Here is a 21,244-nt window from a genome sequence, read left to right as displayed (position 1 = left end):
ATTACAATTTTGAATACGTATGTACGTATGGCACTGAAGCGCAATTTTTGATTATGATTTGATTATGAATTTATTTTTTCGCAATAAAATTTATTCTGAGATCAAAATACATGACGTTCATAATTAACCGACCAAACGTAATGCACCAGGTAAACGTATGCCGTCCGACGCTCCTTACTAAATGTTCGTCTCCTACGTTTCAAACTTATCGGGCAATCGGCGGAACACAGGTTTGCTTGCGTGAGGCCGCCGCTTCCGAAGGGGGACGACGGCCGACTCGGATTGCCTCACTTCGGCGGCTTGGTGCCGCCTTGGTTCCTTATCCTCGTTAAATGGGGACTTCACTTCGCATTCGGGACATTGCTCTCAGAATAAATTTCATCGCGAAATAATAAATTCATGATAAAAAGTGCGATGCAGTGGTAAATACGAAAGTATCATTTTTTTTGACGTAGGATTACGTCTTTTGGGAACATATTGGGGTACAAATCGAAAATCGAAAATCGAGCACATCGAGAAAATTGCCCAATTTCAAACGCTCATTGCTCAGTCATTTCATGATGGATTAATGAAATTTTTGCGGCAATCGATTTCGGCACTCCATAACAATTTTTTATATCGAAAAAAATAATATATGTCATGAAACTAACTATCGAACAATTGAAAAATCTCAACCCCTATCCTAACGGAAATACCCACTTCTGATTGGTCGAAATTGACGGCACATGCGGCGGATCCCTAACAGAGACATCAAAACCTAGGTGCCCAGGGGAAGTCGGCATTGCAAATATATGCAAGTCGGGGGCATTTATATATTGCACAAGTAAGGTGAGTGATACGATTAATTCTAGCATATAAAATTTGAATTTGGAACTTTAATGTTGGTTGCCTCGTAAAATTTCATATCAAAAATCAAAAATTTAGCTCAGGTGTAAGTGTAAAACATCCAACAACCAAACATTATCAATTATCAAACATTATCAAAGAGTTTAACGATGTAATTGTTCAAACATGCAAAATCAACAGATAGCCTAACGGAATCCTACGTCAATTACGCGGTCGTTTCTCGGACACAACCCTCCTGTGACTTTTTTCTAATCTACTTCTTTTCACATTTTCTTTTTATGGTAAAATTACTTGCTTAATTTTCGAAATATTCCATAACCCATGCTCATTTCTGAATGATCTCTTGGCCTTAAAGAGCAATAAGTAAAGTAAAGAAGACGGCATGTCAATTGTGCCTACACTTATTTCTAAAAACGGCACAGCGAAGTCTTCAACATCTTTTTCGAATTTCCTCATTACAATTTCTCATTTTACTTCGTAACAGGAGATTCGACAAAACTCATAATCTGATTTGTCGGAATTTTTCTTCTTCATTCGGGTAAACATTCCATTCGGGTAAATGTTGCATTCGGGTAAATGTCGCATTCGGGTATTTGTTACAGTCTGGTATTGGTTACATTCGGGTGAATGCCATTCGGGTTTGTGTTACACTCGGGTAAATGTGCTTCGGGTAAATGTGCTTCGTAAAGGTGTTTCGGGTGAATGGGACACAACCAGTGTAGAGTACAATAACTATCTTCATTTATAAGACTGGCCATTTCAACTTTATTGTTGTGTTCAGGCGCGAAACATTCAGAAAACTAAAATTCTAGTGTTTCATAACTATAGAACCAGATGGAAAACCTCTCACTCGTTTACGAAATCAACGCCAATTCAACATGAATTACGATAAGTTTCTAATTCGTAGGTCATCTTAAGTTCTCAATCAGTTCAAATAAGCCATTGGGGGTGGTTACGACCAAGCTGCGCCATGTTGTAGTGTGTATCTCGTTCTACGCAGAGGAAACTGCTAGTTTAAGTTCTTCATATCACTCATACTGCTTGTACGCTGCATTTACTATATGTAAGATCACTTTTCATAAGTTTCTGACAGGGTTTTGATTTAGTAAACAAGCTGACCAGTCCATAATATGAAGCCCTTATTCATTAAACCATGACATGACTTTCCGGATTTTTTGAATTGATGCCAAATTACTCAATTATCAAATTGTTTTTGATGCAAAAACAGCAGGAAATGATTCTGAAGTACTTTGTTGCACTTCTGGCTGTTCAATCGTGTTAATGGTAAGCTATCTAAACCAGGCCTTTTTGAGAAAATTCTCCCCAAACCACCAAACTGCCGCCTGCGAAATTACGAGTTGAAAAATTAAATGGCACGTTCCGTAAATCCTTCCAGTATGAAGAAATTCTATTCAAGTTGAATTTCTTTTTATCAGAAAAGTTCTCTTGAAATAGTGAAACCCATGGGATAAGCTCCCACATTACTTTTTGGACTCGCAGCTTTGAAAATGGGATATTTATGGTTTGGTCTTATTTTATTTTATTCGTTGTATTGGAGTTCGTGTCAGTAGAAAAATTAAAACCGATCAGCGACACTGGTTGACGAATAAAACTGTAATTAGAGATATTTCGACGAAGTGGATATACTCGCGGGCTTGAAATTAGCTCACGCTTGAGAAAATATAAAAAATGTAAGAAATTTGTCCTCCAAGTACCTTTACATAATGTTTCAGGATTGGGGGCGCTTCAGAGAACCCGAATGACAACCGATTAAACCAGGCAAATTTTCAGTGGACCTCAAATGTATAGCGTGGATACACTCTATAATACTACGAAAATCTTAAAATATTACATGCTTTCATTGTTCCACAAATGCATTTATTGTTTGTATTTGATTGGGCTAATAAAACTAGAATAACACTTAAGTCACACACAGTCAAACATAACAGTAGAGTGCGTTTTCGCAGCATTGCTGTTCGTATGTATAGTTGATAGTTTCATATGGTACGTTCACGTTCTTTGCGGGTAGGCTGCTATTTACAAATGGATGATTCTAATTGTATGATGTACATTGTGTACATTATTTTGTAATATAGTACTCAAAGGCCAGAGACGGTGCAATTGTCTGTCGATATTTTTTTCCTCGAAAACAGCGCTTTAATCGTGAATTTCCGTGCAATCACAAGCGCTTCGATGTAACTATGGCATATTTAACCAAGAATGGCTTTGCCATAGGCTGGATAGCCAACATGTGCGGCAGGATAGGCAAGAGGGGCAGCAATCTTGGCCACTGGTGCCACAGCCTTGACAAGAGGCTCACGATGGACAACAGCATTGAATCCATTGACTGGATCGGCGGTATACTCAACAACACGGCGGGTGCCATCGGGTTCAACAAGGGAATAAGATCCAGTAACCACGTCTCCCGAACGGGACTCCTGCTGTTCCTTGTTATCTCCGGTCAGGGCATCCTGAAAAAAATAGTTTGATGGTGTTATCAATCAACTAGTATAGATAATTATACTCACGGCGATGTGATAGCTGTAGCTATATTGTGGATTTGGATCGTAGTCATCGACGGCTTTAGCAATCACTGGGGCTGCTACTTTGGCAACGGCAGGATAGGCATATGGAGCTGCGATTTTGGCAACTGCTGGGATAGCTGCGGGATACCCAATAGCAACTGCGTTAGCCACAGCCACAATGGCGGCGAAAACTGCAAACTGATTTCGATTTTATATAGAGAATGTTGAATATTTTTTTCTGTTATCTGATGTACATCCACTTACTTTAAATGCCATGTCGAAATGTGTGTGAACTGTTTGACAACCGTATGTTGATTATATTCTGTTGGTACTATCCACTCCTTTTTATAGTCGCTATCTTCTAAACATGTGCTCACATGATACAAATGAAACGATTTTTGTCTTTTTTTCGTTACATTGAAAGTGCGTATGCATTAGCTGTGATTGCATCTGATCTCTTCAGTACTGAAGGTACAAGTTCAATCTCGCGTATGGGTGCACTTTAAAGGCAGGCTGTGATTTTCCGAACATTGTTTTTTTTCCTGCACTGCGAACAGAACGTTCCAACCGGTCCAATCCAATGACTCGTAGGTAGAATCAATATTCTGCTGTGTTTGAGTGAGCATGCTTGCTTTGGAACAATTTATGTATCTTTTTTTTTCTTTTTTGAAACCCACATCTCACCGTAGAGACTAGGTGTGGCTCGTGCTATTGATGGAATGAGATAGACGGTGAACGATGATAAGAAAATCTGCAGAAGCAAACTTAGCACGCTGCCTTCAAGGGAAACCTGGTTAGCATGCGTAATAGATCGGCTGATCAAAAGGAGTCTGGCTGATGTAATTATACACAATCATGTTCTAAAATTGCGAACTGTGACCCGTTGCGATGCCCAAATTTTACGTGTTTCCAACCAAATCGTCTTCTATTGCACATTTACTTTTCGTGAATAAATGCTCCAAATTTATGAAGATAATATAAGTACATTTTATTTGTAGCAAGAGTTTAGATGAGTTTGTCTAAAAAACATAATTGAATTGATTCCATAGAAGCATTCATTTTATTTCAAATATCTCGTGCGTTATTAGATATTTTTAATAAAAAAAAAATCATTCAACATAATCATCAATATATGTTAAACTATTTAGTTCATTTTTGGATAATTTTGGATCTGAATGGTTTTTTCATCTATATATCTATATATATATATATATATATATATATATATATATATATATATATATATATATATATATATATATATATATATATATATATATATATATATATATATATATATATAAATGGAGTGATGTCTGTCTGTCTTTCTGTCTGTCTGATTCTTATGGACTCGGAAACTACTACCCCGATCGACATGAAAATTGGTATGTAGCGGTTTTTGGGGTCGGGGAACGTTCTTATGATAGTTCGAGACCTCTCCTCCCTCTCTAAGGGGGGCTGCCATACAAATGAAACACAAATTTCTGCATTACTCGGCAATTAATCAAGCAAACGAAATGAAACACAAATTTCTGCATTACTCGGGAATTAATCAAGCAAACGAAACCAAAGTTGGCATGTGAAGGTTTTAGGGTGCATAAAATGTTTCTATGGTGGTTAAATACTCCTCCCCCCTCTCAAAGGGGGGGGGGGGGCTTCCAAACTAATGAAGCATAAATATCTGCATAACTCAAGAACTAATCAAGCAAACAGAACCAAAGTTAGCATATGAAGGTTTTAGGGTGCATAAAATGTTTCTATGGTGGATAGATACTCCTCCCCCCTCTCTAAGGGGGAGAAACACACATTTCTGTATAACTCGAAAACTTATCAAGTAAATGGAGCCAAATTTGGCATGTGAAGGTTTTAGGGAGCACGGAATGTTTCTATGGTGAATAGACACTTCTCTCCTCCTTCTAAGGTATGGGTGCCATACAAATAAAACCCAAACTTCTGCATAACTCAAGAAATGCAAATTGAGCTAAATTTGGGATGTGAGGGTTTTTGGGTACGAGGAATGTTTCTATAATGGTATGACACCCCTCTCTCCTATGGAATGGAGAGGTGGTCCCATAAAAATAATACACATATTTCAACCAAACAACAATTGAAAATTTTCGGAAAACTCTGAAAAAAAATGGAAAAGTTCGCAAAATTTAATTCGCATATGTTCTACAATTATATGTATATTAGAAACAAAGCGTTATTAGTCCATTTGATGTCTACGCTAACGAAATTAATCTTCATTCGAAAGTGGAAAGAAATCGTGGATGTGATAACGAAAAATAAATTTTGGGCGAGACGAAGTTTGCCGGGCCATCTAGTTGCAAAATAAAAATGTTCAAAGTACATTTCGAAAATAACAAACACACCTGAACGGAACTAACATGATCACATCTCACTTTTATGAATTACAGTAGAACCCCGATTATCCGCGAAATAGTCGGGCCAGGTCATCGCGTATAACAAAAATCACGGATAACACAATATCGGACTAAAAATGAGGACAAACACGGAAAAAAGATATTTTTGTTGTTGTTCTTGTTCATTTTCTCCTTGAAACATAGTACGCAATCCTTTTTCATTTTTGTTCGTCTTTTACGATAATATTGACCCGATTTTCATACCTAAAGCGTATTGTGGATCTGTGTCAGTTTTATAAAAATAAATTCTGGAATAGTTCCGAGAACATATGCGGACGGGATAGGCAGATTAAATAGCTTAGGTTAAATCCAAATTTTGATGTAATAAATGCGCGCACTGCACCATTGTTAGGTAAAAATCTTTATGAGAAAACTAGCTGACCCGGCGAGCGTTCTTCTGCCATATCTATTATTACTAGTGAGTATTTTTGTTGTTAAATAAAAAATAACTCATGTATTGTAAGTGTGTTTGAATGGTTTTACGTTTTCGATCCATTCTTTGATGAAGATCAAACGGATAAGTGGGGATGGAATCTGTGACATAAAGAGGAATGGAGCGCTATAGACGATGACCACTGACAACAGTAAAAAAACAAATAATGCATTTCCTTATTTCAATGTATTTAATTTACGTAACTGTCATGTGCACCCGTGGCCGAGTGATTAGCGTCTCACATTATCATGCCGGGTGTTCGGTTTCGATTCCCGTTCTGGGGTCACGCGTATTCTAGAGCTTGCCCCTCGAAATACATTCAAGGCGTGTTATTTGGCTTAAGAAATCTCAACTAAGTATTAATAAATGACGCTAATTAATGCATACGTTGAGAAGGCATAAGTTCCTCAGGGAACGTTAACGCCATTCAAGAAGAAGAACTGTCATGTTTGACAGTAAAGTGTCAATATTTTAGGTAAAATGTAAAATGGAAGAAGTTGTATATTTTTGCCTCAAAGTGGAATAAATGAAATAAAGAAAATCAATATTCGTTCAACTGAAATTGGAATTCATAACTATTGGGTCCCGTTCATGAATAAGGAAACTAAAGATGCAATAGGCAATGTCATCCAAACGAAGAGTGCCCACATTGGAAACCTAAATTTGAAACATGGCCATGATGCTTCGCTGTTTCGCGGACTTGCAAATGTGTTTAACAGTTCGGCAGAAAATCTCATAAGGTTGACGTCTAGATGGCCCCTCTTGCAAAAATCTACTTCACTATCGCAAATCACCATCTTGAAATAGATACGTGTCAAAATTTGACAGCAATCGGTCGATTGGTTCGTGAGTTACAGCATTGAGAGTGAAGCAACTTTTGTTATTGTGAAAAAAATGGAAAAATGGCAAAATGGCAAAATTGCATGAATTGGGCTTCGAATTGCTTCCGCATCCACCGTATTCTCCAGATCTGGCCTCGGCAAATATTGTCTGTTCGCAGACGCTGGCAAGACATTTAAGACTGATGATGAAGTGATTACCGAAACTGAGGCCTATTTTGAGGAAAAACCGAATGAGTTGGATGTTTTGCTCAGCAGAGGTGAATATGATACCACTCAACAACTATCAATGTTATATCTGAGTTGATATTTGTGAATGATTGTTCATCATTATCAGTTTTTTTTGGTTTATATATAGGATATCCGCCTACGCTGTCATCGTTTCGTTAGTGAAATCTTTAAAAAAAACACTTTGTATATTTTTCATTTACCATGCAAGTTAAAATGTTCCATATCACCACATGGCTCATGAACCATGTTTATGATAACAATATGGAACAGCCACACATATCTCAAAATCCGATTAGTTTGAAACTCGAAAATTTTTTGAGTCATTTGGCATTGAAAAAAAAGTTCGATTTTCAAAATTTCCTTTACTCCCCCCTTGGAAGATTTTCGAGGATCAAACAAATCAAAACTTTGAACGCTTTGGGGCACCCCTAAATCATGTCCGATCAAGCTGAAACTTTGCCCAGATAATTTTTTTGGGCCTATAAACAAAATGTACGTGGGCGGTTTTTGACATTTGATATGACCATTTTCGCTGTCACCCTAATATATATAATATATAATATGTATATAAATCTATATACAGACCACGGTCGATTTTGGCAACACGCCCGAATATTTTGTGTCAAAATCGAACCGGGCCAAAAACGAACGGGTTTTTTTTCCATAATTTTTTTTTAAACATTTTGGTGGTTAAAAATATTTAGGGATCAATAAAAAATTACATAACGAGATTATTCTAGTTTTTGCTCTCCCCGGGTGAAGCAGTAGACTATGAAGAGTCTACTGCTCCGAGGTTAAAGATGGCAAAATATTGAATAACCTTTATGACATGCGCAAATGCTACGGGTACTCACAAATTGGCGATGTTTATAATTGGTAAAACTAGGAGTCGAAAGTTTTCCAGTTGAGTGGAAATCGAACCAAAGGCCGTTCTCCTTCTTGACAATTGAACGGACCATCATTTCCAACGTGAGCTGATTTCGGATGACGGCTTGACAGAGGTACAGTTTCTATCGCCAGACGTGACCTCTTTACTACAGCCCATGGATCAACAGGTCATTCAAATTACCAAAACAAGATATCGAGACAAATTACATCTTGAAATCGCCAATAAGTCATACTTTAAGCAACGGATTAAGAGAATCAGCCTTAAAGACGTTTCTTTTTGGCTGCATGAAGCATGGATGTCTTCGAAATAGTGATTGAACGATCTTGGAAAAATATAGGCTGGATAGTTAGAACTGCTGCACGAACACGACGTTCCTTTGTTCAATTCCCAGATGGACATCGACACAGTTGAAACAACGGAATACCCCGAGGAAGAATTTTACGTAGATGAATACTCAGAAGGAGATGGCGATCATTTCTTGGATAAGGAAGGAGACGAAGATTCGATTTTGGTGAACATCGTATAGTATTCGGAACGCAACAGGAACAGGTCCGCATTTGGCCTATGACGACCTAGACACTAGATATGACCACCAATGTGCTAGTTTTGAAATCCCGAGTAATTAAGGGTGTCACATGATGGGCATAGTACGATTATAAGTACTACTTTGATCATGCCCATTATTTTACCAGAACAAGTTCCACCCATATTCCGGAACCAGTTGACCGATTCCATTTATTGGCAACATAATGAATCATATTATCTTTCTTTTGTTGAGCTTAAATAGGTTGAATGAAGGACGAGAAAACTAAAAAAAAACAGGATTTAAGAAAAACCGTTCGTTTTTGGCACATGTGCCAAAATCGAACCGTGCCAAAATCGAACGGGGTCTGTACAGTCATTCCATGCCAAATGATTTTTCAAAGTTGGCCGATGGTCCAAAAAATCGATCCAGTTATATGTTCGTGAGAGATTACTTGCATGACACATTGTGTATCATTCGATATTGATCGAAATCCCCAACACTGGAGGTGGTAAATCGTTACATGACGTCAATATTATTGGGACGTTCTTAAGCATCAGGTCAACTTGCAGTTTTTAAGAAGGCCTGGGAATAAATATCGTTGAACAAACTTCTGGTGACGATGGACGGCACCAACGTCATTTTACGCGATCTGCAACTGGACTTTCAAAATTAGTAGTAGAAAAATTCTTGAATTTGAGTAGCTTTGGGTTTCATATTTTACACGGTGCATTCAAAGATGGATGGATTCAAAAAAAATCGGCAAAATTTTACCATAGACCAGTGCTTGCGGCCCTCGGACATTGTTCATGCGGCCCACAGCCTGATTTCAAAAAAAAATGCATGCATGGGGCTACTCGCAACCGAGTAACTGATAACGTATAAACCCCGCTTAACCGCCGGAATTTTTTTCCAAGACGGGATGTATGTACGCGTGAGTACATAAAAGAAAGAGAAAGTTTGGAGGAAAATCTATTCGATTTTTCTTTGCTCTCACCATTAGAGGGCAGTCGAATTCATTCACCATTTCAGTGTCTATTGACAATCGCCTTTTATCGCTGTGGCGTGTGTTGTGTAAATTTGACCAAAATGGAAGCCGGCATTAGTAAAAAAAGAAAAAGGTTAATGTTAACGAAGGACGTGTATTCCAGGGAAAATTGTCTGAGATATACTTTTTACGTGCATAAATCAGAAAATGGTTTATTTGATTTGTAATGAAGCTGCTGCTATTTTGAATATTCAATTTGAAACGAAAATATGAGTCGAAACATGCGTCAAAAATGGACAAGTTTGTTGCCACATTCTGTGCTGGAAAATTGGCTGAGTTCGGAGCGAAAATTGTTTGTATGTAAGTTTGAAAGAACGAACTGCCGATTATGTATTTTATTCAGTAATGATAGATGAGAGCTTTCGAAGTTACCGAGGAATTAGCTTGCCTTTTCCCTATGAATGTAGGATTCGAGGATGTCTTGAAGGATATCGTCCTTCACTCTCACCAAGTTTCGTGGTCCCATCAGTACATGTTTGGTTTCCTACCAACGATAAAATTCGGTCTGTACGAGAAGCGTGTGGCAACTGTCACGTTATTTAAGTGTGGGAAAACGGTAAACAGATTTACGAGCTGCTCAAACCGTTTTCTAACATTGCACGATTCGTGTTCCGCACATTACAACAGTACAAAGAAACAGCTGATGTGGGCGATAGGCCCAAAAAGTAACGTCCGAAGTCAGTACAGCAGCACAATGTTATCTATGTTGTTCATGAACGCGTTCAATGCAATCCTCTTCGGAAACAAAAGCGTTCATCAGTCGAAATGAATTGGATAAATTAATTGGTGCGTACATCGATGTGGTATGTATGATTTATCGACGCCCAGGTTGAAGCTTGAAGATTTTTTGATGTTTGGAATGATGCAAAACACTCCTAGAACGGGTAAAAAACGAGACTAGTAACAAATCTACCAGGCTTCATCCCCGCAAATGATTGGTCATTTGCCAATCCATCGGAATATTCACTTTGGGCCAAGTTGGAGGAGCGTGCCTGTGGACATTCTCATTGGAATTATCAATCGATAAAAATTTTAACGAGAAGCTGCAGCTTTTGACGATTGGCCTTAGTGTTCTAGACTCTGCGTGAAGAAGAAATGGTCAAATAATTTGGCCAAAAATGTTAATTGTGGATACTTTTATACCTTCGATAAAAGTTTTGGGTTTTTATCTCATTTTGTTCTCGAGTTATGAATTTTATGGTATAGAATTGAATGCTTTCTAAATTAAAATGAAGAGTGAGTCAAAGAAAGTACCAGTATGTAGTAAATGCGTATAATTTACAATTTTATATGAAAATTGTTATGTGACCCGCTCCATGTCTATACCTGGCCACCATTGCCATAGACAAATCCTGCAGTTTCGTTTGGGATGCGAAGGAATGTGTAAAGCGTTTGTTTCGAAGCATATGAAGCTTTGATGTATCTTGCAACGAAAGCCGTATCCTCTCTTGATCCTTCCATCATTTATTCCGATCAAAAATAGAAAAAAAGGATTCGAAAAGCTTTTGACTATATTGACGACTTTTAAGCGTATCAGTTGAGCCCCAAACTCAGCACTGAAACAATATTGTAAGTTTGCTCACTATGATCCGAAGAATGAACGACTGGACCATTATTGGAAAGAATAAGTTTACGGAACTTTTTACCATAGTTAAAATGGTCTTCATTCTCTTGTGTAGAAGTCCCAAAGCGAAATCTCTCGAGATTAAACGATTTGTTTTGAGAACGAAAGGATGTCGAAAGACAGCAAGAAAAAAAATCGTTTCGTTGAAATCATAACAGTTTCGTGAAATTATTCCGAATGAAAATAAGGATTCTTCAAGATAACATTAAACTGTATTAATGAATTCAATTTTTCATCTTTTAAGAAACTTCTTCTCGTTCTACTCAATCAAAAATCACATACAATTCATTTATTGAAAGATATCGACAGACGTTCATAAGTTTCATAAAATGTTAGAGGCGAATGAACTTCAAAGTTTAAAGCCTCTTTAAAACGAAGAACTGAACTGAATTAATAAAATGTTTTAAGAACTGCAACTACAGTACTAGTAGAAATTCTGGAATTTATCTGGATTATTACTGGAAAATCAGGGAATATCAAAGAAATCTTTTTTCCGGGTTTTGAGTCGACACACTAATTATCCACAGTTAGTGAATTCATCGTATGCCCGACCTGTTTTTCGATCAGAAACCGATCATGTTCCGGGAGAAAATTTCGAACTGCGCGTGGAAGATGGCGAAAGCTTGTGGAACAAAGGTTCCTAACTAGGAAAATTATGTTTTAGTTTTTTTTCCTAAAATGGGCACAACAATTCGAACCGGAAATGCATTCATCCGAATTCCACTTATCCCACGTAACATGGAAATTCAGGTGAAGTGTGACATCCGCGAATGTCGTAAATGTGAATCCATCTATGTTTTCACCACTATTTTCATGTGATATTGGATTATATCTGAGTCAAATTTTACAGTGTTTGTAGTTTTTTTATTTATGTAACATTTGAAAACGTTACACTCAAATTGAAATCATACATAAAGCAATTAGGGGTTGAGCCTTGCCTGAAATAGTGTCCGAGAATTACTGGGAAATGAACATATGTCTTCGTCAGTTTAAACAGGTTTTTCCTAACCGTAGAGCGGATGTGCCAATGGATGGCCAAGTCTCGGATAGCCAATCGGGGCGGCGAACTTGGCAACTGGGGCAACAACCTTAGCAGCGATCGGTCCGCGATGAACGACGGCATTGAATCCATTCACTGGGTCAGCTGTATATTCAACCACACGCTGGACACCGTCGGGTTCGATCAAAGAATAAGAACCAGTTACCACATCTCCGGAGCGAGACTCTTGTTGGTTCTTATTATCGCCAGTGACTGCGTCCTAAATTATATTGGAGAAAAGGGTATTATTTTGGTTCTAATGTGGGTGTGTGAAATCCCAACTAACCGCAACACTGTAGCTGTAGCTATACTGTGGATTTGGATCGTAATCAGCTACTGCAACTTTGGCCACTGCGGGATACCCAACAGCGATGGCATGCGCTGTTGCAACGATGGCAGCAAAACAAGTGATCTAAAAACAATAAACAATTTTGTTACGAAAATTGAAATTTAAACCGTCAGAAGTTTTAATACTTTAAGAACCATTTTGTGTCTGTCTTCAAAGCAAACTAATGATCAATTGCATGAATTGTCAAATTGTCTCCTTCTTATATTGCAAAAACACATTTTAGTCGCAGATGAAACGTATATATTTTAGTGCAGCACATAAACAGACCAATCTCAAGTGAATTAATATATATGAGAACACCACACGAATCTGATAAGCAATTTGCAATTCAATGCGACTGTTAAATGATAGCGATTGGGTGGAGTAAGGAAAGTGTGTACATTTAGTAAATGTTCTTTTTTTTCTATGTTTCGCTGTTCTTAAAATGCAACTACATTTTATGGTAAAAACTGCATTTACCACTATCCTATGTACGCAGTTGAATGTTTCGCTCATGTCGTTCCACCTACTTGAATGTCTTTGTCAAGTCTGTTCTTCGGAATCAAAAATTAATCACCGAAACAGTGCGCCACACCACGGTCGTAACAGACCATTCGAGCTGCTGTTGGTGGGCCTACATAGAATTGTCAGTATCCATTCACATTCTGACAAACGTTAGACACATAAGGTGCGCTTCCAGATTGATATTTGATAAAATATGAACTTGATTACACCTTGTCGCATCATATGTATTTATGACATTTTCTAACATTCTCGTTCATCTTAATCATAAAACCATAAATCATAAAAGTTCTGTTCTGTATCCATAATAGTCTGGGTATTGTAATAAAACAGCAACGAAATTTTAAATTTTCAATGCCATCATTTATTTCATAAGTATGGGATATGGTTTACGAATTCACATGTTCAAAACATCCTCCTCAGTGATGCATTCGGCATTTGATAAAAAGTTAGGCATTCTAATCTACGTGCTTTTTCAAAAAGCACCCGCTTCAGCAGAGTAAAATATCTTTCCATTTAGCGTAACTCAGTACAATAGAGAAGTTTAGTTTTCGAGCAAGTTTCGCCGTCGAACTTTGTTTATCGTTGCATTTGGAGGCTTTTTTGACCTTGTATGACTTTATTCCAAAGCGTTTCTTTGACTTTTTGATGAATCCTGGCGACATTCCTATTTTTGAGCCACAGCTCGAATTGTGAAGTTCGGGTTCCAGTATCTTCTTCGTCCAACATTTTTATCGCTTCTAAGTTTCTTTTCAATAGTTAAATGAATGTTCGAAAACTGTTTCCAACACACTGTAAATTGTAGATTTGGTCAAATTCAGCTTTTTAGCTAGTTGACGTATCAAAAGGTCGGGATTTCCATTACGACTGTACAAGATTCGCTCAAGCGCGTTTTTTTTCCATTCGTGTTTTTTTTCCATTTTTAAAACCTCTTGAGGGGATATTCTAGTGTAGAAGCACGAATTTCGGATGGTTTTTCGAATAAATAAAAGAGTGAATTTTTTATACTACACTAGCTGACCCGGCATACGTTGTTCTGCCATTTAAATTACTTCTAGAGAATATTTTGGGTGTTATATAAAACCTAACTAATGTACTCACTAATGTAACTGATAATTTCGATTTTTACTTTTTCCGATTATTTACTTTTAAAAAAAGTGATTACTTTTTAAAAATAATCATAACTTTTGAATTACTGAACCGATTCAGATGTTCGACATATTAAATTAAAGAATATTAGCTGCTCTTTTCTTTTATAAATATTTTTTCTAAATACTACAGTTCCACAAAATTTGAACTTTGTTTCCTTTATTAGTAATTGTATTTGTTTTTTATGGTTTTCATGGTCTCGGTACCAAGGCCGCTATATTTTTTCTAGAAAGCTAATTCAATTATAGCATAATTGAAAACATATTTGCTGTGTAAGTAAAGAATTTGAACAAACGCCATGTAATGTAAGGCACCTTGGTTTTTATGGCTGTGTTAGGGAACACATTTCCGGTGGGAACAAAACTTCCAACAACTTTTGTTTTCGTTGTTATTGATTGTATTTTTTTTATGGTTTTCATTGTCTAGGGACCAAAGGCGCTATATTTTTTTATATTTTTTCTTGAAAGCTGAGGATTTTTCACATAAAATATCCAAAAATCAGAGAGGCTTTAGTTTTTCATAACTTTTGAACTACTAAACCGATTCAGATGATCGACATATTAAATCAAATCCAATGAGCTAGTCTTGCTCCAAAAAATATTGAACTTGGAAAAAAATCGGATCTCGTTTTATTTTTTTTTTCCAAAATATATATTTTATTAAGGCACATATGGCGTTAGCCGGGCCGGGAGTTCAATATTTTGACAATTTTTGTCTTACGACTATGTTAGTAATATGTAACCGATTACTCGCGGTTGGCTCGAGGTTAGTATTACAAAGATTCTCATAATTGGGATGTTGCAGTCTCCAGTACTGTGTATGTGTGGCCGACACGGGATACTTCCTATTGGGGTGTAACTGATCATTAATCAGCGACGCCCCCCTAGTCTGTACCTCTTATCAATCGTGATGTATCTCTCTTGACTCGAGGAATCCAGGGTAGAATAGTCACTGGGCGGTACAATCTTCAGCTTGTGTAGAGTTGTCATGAGCGGTACAACCTTTGGCTCTTGTTGAATGTTCAGTGGCCTGCACAACCTACGACCTGTGTATCTGTAAAGAGTATGTGTATGTATTGCCGCGACTAAGTAAAAGTTTATCGATCGGATAGGAGGGATATGATACCGGGATACAACGGAGGAAACATCATTAAACGTTGACATCGGCGTTTCTGAGGAACAGGTATAGATGAAGCAGAAGATCAGGATCGCGGCTACCTAAGATATCCCGGACGGGGATAACCGATTGTCTGCCTAGTGCCCTCATTGCTCTGGAAAGCTGAGAGCGGGCAGCATGGAACCGGATACACGACCAGACAACATGCTCGATGTCGTGGTAGCCATCGCCACAATCACAAAGATTGTTTGCTGCGAGCCCAATGCGATAAAGACGCGCGTTTAGGTTGTAGTGATTGGACATAAGCCGAGATATCACGCGAATGAAATCACGACCTACATTCAATCTCTTGAACCATGCACTCGTCGAGACCTTAGGGATAATCGTGTGGAACCAACGATCGAACTCATCTTCACTCTACATGCGCTGCCAACTTACGAGCGTGTGCTGACGAGAAATGTGGAAACATTCATTATAAGCAATTTGCCTTTCAAAAAGTGTGCCTTCTGATGCTCCCATTTTAGCTAGCGAGTCCGCTTTCTCATTCCCCGGAATCGAGCAATGAGAGGGAACCCATGCTAAGGTAATCTCGAATATTTTTTCGACCAAAACACTCAATAAATGTCTTATTCTTGTTAGGAAATAAGATGAGCGTTTATCAACTTTCATTGAGCGGATTGCCTCTATTGAGCTGAGACTGCTGCTGAGATGGTCGATGGGTAATGTTTCGATGATCCCTAGTGCGTAGTATATCTCACCCAGTTCAGCGACATACACGGAACAAGGATCTTTGAGTTTGAAAGAGGCACTGGAATTTTCATTGAAGATACCGAAGCCAGTGGACCCGTTTATGAATGAACCGTCAGTAAAGAACATTTTATCAGATCTAACCTTCCCATATTTTTTCCGAAAATATCGACGGAATAATATTGGATCGTAAATGAACTTGGATTCCATGGATTTTCGGTCTCATAGACAGATCAAAAATGACAGAGGAATTGCAAAAATATGGGAAGCAAACTTGGTTGGAGATGCCTGGTGAAGGGTGCACGTCGTGAGTAAGACATAAAACTTGACTGAGGAGTCAGTTGGAGTAGATTTTCGAAGTTATCAATCACCAACGGGTTCATGATCTTGCAACGGATGAGAAATCTGTAGGATAATTCTGTGAACCGAAGAGTAAGCGGGGAGACTTCGAGACTCATCGTATGTGTCGAATGCAAACACCCAATGGCTATACGCAAGCAACGATATTGTTTTCTCTCCAGCTTGAGAAAATAAATCCTGGGAGCTGATCGGTACAACTGAATGAGGTCTCCTGGATGGGCGCCCCACCATGTTCCGGTTATTGTTTGGAGAAAATTTATTCTTTGCTGGCATTTCTGTTTCAAATACGTAATGTGTGGTACACTTAGAATCAAAATATACACCCAGGTATTTGAAAAACATCTAGTGCCTGATCGTTTTGCCGGATAGGTGAAGCTGGAATTGGGCGGGTTCGTGCTTCGTAGAAAAAACGACCATTTCAGTTTTCTCCGTAGAGTATCGAATTCAGCTTGAGAGCCCACGTGAACAGATTGTAACGACTTTTGCAGAACGAGTACACGTAAATTAGTACCCGTGATGGAAATAACTCCATCGTCTACAAGTTGTCTCAGCGTGCAGTCTCTAGTAAGACAATCATCCATATCATTGACGTAAAAACTGTACAAGAGGGGGATTAGGCAGGAGCCTTGCGGTAGGCCCATAAAACTGTAACGAGAAAATTTCGAGCTGCCATGAGAGAAAATCATGTGCTTTTTTGACAGTAAATTTTACAAGAAATTATTCAGAGTTGGTGAAAGTCCACGATTATGAAGCTTCTCTGAGAAAATTTCCATGGAAACTGAATCAAATGCCCCTTTGATATCAAGAAAAATAGAAGCCATTTGTTCTTTACGAGCGAATTCAATTTGAATTTCAGAAGATAGCAGCGCGAGACAATCATTCGTCCCTTTACCTCGACGAAAACCAAACTGCGTATTTGACAGCAAATTGTTCGTTTCAACCCACTTGTCCAAACGAAGTAGAATCATTTTCTCTAACAATTTACGAATACAGGATAACATTGCAATCGGCCTATACGAGTTGTGATCGCAAGCCGGGTTGTTGGGTTTTGGTATGGCTATCAGTCTCACATGTCTCCAGTCATGCGGGACCAAGGATGCAAAATTTCGAAAGAACATGTTGAAATCGAAAAGCAATTTTTATCAGTGCAAAATATCTCCACCGACACTCTTCTCTTCTTTTTATCACGGTGCCGCGGTGCCTATAAATGCTGGCTCACCATCACGTTTGTTTTGATATAGTTTACGTTCCATCGACAGAAATATCAGTCCATTCTCGATGTCAGTGAATGCTCAAGCCGACAATCTCACCTTTCATTGCGTCCTGGTGAAATTTTCGTCGGTCATACACCCATAAACTCAGCACTCGAATGTGCCGTCTCCAGAACAAATTATGCAAATAACGCCCCTATCAATCGCACGATGCGTATATACAATCAGCACTGCGAAATAATTGACACAACAATGAATAAAAAACCGCTAAAAAGAAAGATGTACCTCAAAAATAATATTTAACCTAATAAGTGTGTAGTCTACATTTGTTTGACGAAATGAATAAATAACAAATGTTTCCAAATCCTTGACCTCTTGCACTGAATCAAGCATCGAGGGAAATGAACGCTGCTAAAAACCCACATTTTTCTTTCAAAAATGTTCTCACATTCGGAAGCAAACATAATACTATGCTTTTAAGAGGGTCATTTATATTTAAAGCATTTAAAATGTTGTCCACCAGGTCAGAAAGCGCAAGCAAGCCAGATTGTGGCTGTTGCCACGCCCGCGAAAAAGGGAACAGACGAGTTGGGTGCTGCTCCGGGAAGTGCTGAGTACCTCCTGGTTTAAGCGGTTCATCTACGCACCGACTACTCCTACTAATCTACGCACCGATGAACCGCTTAAACCAGGAGGTACTTGCTTCGGTCTATTCTCAGCACGTTCGATACGAGGTTTCATTCCAACTTGGGAAGTTTCGGTCTTCTTTCTGGGGAGTGATGGAAAAGAAGTAATTTTTCTTTTCCTAATGGCACCCTGCGATGTACCGGAACTTCCTGCATTGGGAACGTCAGCAACAGGCTCGTCGTTCTGCAGAATGGAGTAGGGATTGTCCTGAGTCGTTGGAACGGAACTCTTAAGCATTTCTGCATAAGTCCGCTTGGAACGTTCCTTTAAGGAACGCTTGATTTTCTCCCCTCGTTGTTTGTACACCGGGCATTGAAGAAGATCATGAGGTCCCGCCGCAATGACGCCGCTTGTGCTCTTTCGCGCAAGGATTCTCATCATGGCTGTCTCCACAATCTGCGCAACGTTTTTTATTGCAACAATAGGCGGCCGTGTAACCGAGTTGCATACATTTGTTGCATTTCATTACCCGGGGTACAAACAATCGAACAGGTAAACGAAGTGCACCTATTACAACGTAGTTTGGAAGGGCGGAACCTTCAAATGTCACACGAAAAGAGTTAGTCCGATTGAAAACTCTTTTGTCATTTTTAAGTGACACAGATTTTAGTCGATCGCATTCAAGAATCTTCACACTTTTAAGTGAGGAGTTCTTGAAGTGACCGACACCATCGAGTATCTCTTTTCGAGTCAAACCCTTTTCGTTTATTACACCGTCTATTTCAACGTTGCAACAGGGTACGTATACGCGATACTCAATCGTTTTAGTAATTATTGATTGTAAGGGGCGAACACGAAATTATTGCGACACCGAAAATGTCATGCCAATTTTCTTATAATGTTTAATCAAATCAAAATTTTAGGGTAGTTTTATACATATATTTACTTCAAAAATCCAAAGAAAAGTTAATCGATGGAGCCTTGAGTGTAAAATTTAACGCATTTTCGCTTGATGCCCTCCATCAAAGTCTTTACAATGTCATCCGGTACCAGTTTCTCAGTTTTTTTTCCATTTTCTTAACATGTCCTTCTCGTCTTTGACTGTCTCCTTGCTCTTCCGAAGTTCCCGCTTCATTATTGCCCAGTACTGCTTCACCGGGCGCAGCTCCGGACAGTTTGGCGGGTTCATGTCCTTTCGAACAAAATGGACAGAATTGGCCTCATACCACTCCAGGACACTTTTAGAATAGTGGCATGATGCCAAATCTGACCAAAATAGCGGAGCTTCGTCGTGCTGCTGCAAGAACGGCAAAAGGCGCTTCTCGAGGCACTCAGATTTGTAGATATAGCCATTTACTGTGCCCTTTGTCACGAAAGGCTCACTCCTCAGTCCGCAAGAGCAGATGGCCTGCCAAACGAGATATTTGGAGGCGAACTTCGACATTTTCTTCTTCTTAATTTGTCGTCCACATCGAACTTGCTCTTGCCGGTGAAAAACTCCAACCCCGGAATTTGCTTAAAATCGGCTTTTATATACGTTTCGTCGTCCATCACACAGCAGCCATATTTTGTCAGCATCTTCTCGTAGAGCTTCCGTGCCCGAGTTTTAGCCGTCGATTGTTGCCGCTCATCGCGGTTTGAGAAGTTCTGTACCTTGTATGTATGTAGTCCAGCTCTCTCCTTTGCATTATAGACGTAGCTCTGCGACATGCCGATCTTTTTAGCCAAATCACGGCTTGAGACGTTGGGATTTGCTTTAATCGTCCGCTTCACCTTTCCCTCCGTCTTTTTGTTCTCCGGTCCCGGGTTTCTTCCAGCTCCTTTGCCGTGATCCAACATCAACCGCTCCTGGAACCGCTTAAACAGTCTGGAGATGGTTGAATGGTGAATGTTCAACATTTTTCCCAACTGCCGGTGCGACAGGTCAGGAAATTCCAGGTGTTTGAAAAGAATTTGTTCTCTCGACTCGCGTTAGTTCACCTCCATTTTCGTTGAATCTAAAAACACGACTTCGAGTTTGACAGCATGTAGACAATACACATCAATGAGAAAGTGTGCAAAATTTGGTTGATTCTTACCCAATGGTAAAAAAGTTATGCCCTGTTGAATGTGTCGCAATAATTTCGTGTTCGCCCTTTAATTGTTTTTCATAGTTTACATGGTTTCGGGACCAAGCGCGCTATATTTTTTATATTTTTTTCTTGAAAGCTAAGGTTATTTTCACATAACATATCCAAATATCAGCGACGTTTTTTTTTTTCGTTTTTGAGTTATGATTTTTCAAAGTTAACGTTTTCAGTTTTCATGCAACATTCCTATGCGACTGGACTGCATCTTTGTGACTAGCATCTAATTTTTCTGTAAGTATGGATTTTTTTCAAAGAAGACCAACTCATTGGATTCAAATTGGTATATCGATCATCGGAATCGGCCCAGTAGATTGAAAGTTATGATTTTTTTCAAAAAAGTCATTTTTTAAAAAAGGGTTGACATGATTTTTGGGACCATTGGATAATTTTGAAAAATTATAACTCAAGAACAAAAAATAACGCTTCTCTGATTTTTGGATATGTTATGTAAAAAATCCTCAGCTTTCAAGGTCCCTAGACCATGAAAACCATAAAAAATAAATACAATCAATAACCACAAAAACAAAAGTTGTTGGAAGTTTTGTTCCCACCGAAATGTGTTCCCTAACACAGCCATAAAAACCAAGGTGTATTACATTACATGGCGTTTGTTCAAATTCTTCACTTACACAGCA

General features: G+C 38.6%; 3 protein-coding genes across 5 annotated transcripts in view; 1 reads left to right on the top strand and 2 right to left on the bottom strand.

The window, feature by feature from the left end:
• Nucleotides 1-21,244, top strand: part of LOC129779742 (neurobeachin-like protein 1) — a 230,308-nt gene that overhangs the window by 96,320 nt on the left and 112,744 nt on the right. The window lies entirely within an intron of this gene.
• LOC129779747 (larval cuticle protein A2B-like) lies at nucleotides 2,716-3,751 on the bottom strand. Its single transcript, XM_055787406.1, has 3 exons — nucleotides 3,636-3,751; nucleotides 3,375-3,569; nucleotides 2,716-3,317 (listed from the first exon to the last, which is right to left on the bottom strand). Exons 1-3 carry the CDS (start codon nucleotides 3,645-3,647, stop codon nucleotides 3,057-3,059), a joined length of 468 nt encoding a protein of 155 aa, XP_055643381.1. The 5' UTR covers nucleotides 3,648-3,751; the 3' UTR covers nucleotides 2,716-3,056.
• LOC129779749 (larval cuticle protein A2B-like) lies at nucleotides 12,239-12,929 on the bottom strand. Its single transcript, XM_055787408.1, has 3 exons — nucleotides 12,895-12,929; nucleotides 12,707-12,832; nucleotides 12,239-12,640 (listed from the first exon to the last, which is right to left on the bottom strand). The coding sequence occupies exons 1-3, from the start codon at nucleotides 12,904-12,906 to the stop codon at nucleotides 12,386-12,388; spliced, it is 393 nt and encodes a 130-aa protein (XP_055643383.1). The 5' UTR covers nucleotides 12,907-12,929; the 3' UTR covers nucleotides 12,239-12,385.

Source organism: Toxorhynchites rutilus, chromosome 3, assembly GCF_029784135.1.
Source record: "Toxorhynchites rutilus septentrionalis strain SRP chromosome 3, ASM2978413v1, whole genome shotgun sequence".
Classification (NCBI taxonomy): Eukaryota; Metazoa; Arthropoda; class Insecta; order Diptera; family Culicidae; genus Toxorhynchites; species Toxorhynchites rutilus.
This window is presented reverse-complemented; position numbering and strand designations above follow the sequence as displayed.

Excerpts from the sequence above, each read along its gene's own strand:
- LOC129779747 (XM_055787406.1), bottom strand. Across the intron at positions 3,318-3,374 it reads GCTACAGCTATCACATCGCC|GATGCCCTGACCGGAGATAA; the intron begins GTGAGTATAATT and ends TATTTTTTTCAG.
- LOC129779749 (XM_055787408.1), bottom strand. Across the intron at positions 12,641-12,706 it reads GCTACAGCTACAGTGTTGCG|GACGCAGTCACTGGCGATAA; the intron begins GTTAGTTGGGAT and ends AATATAATTTAG.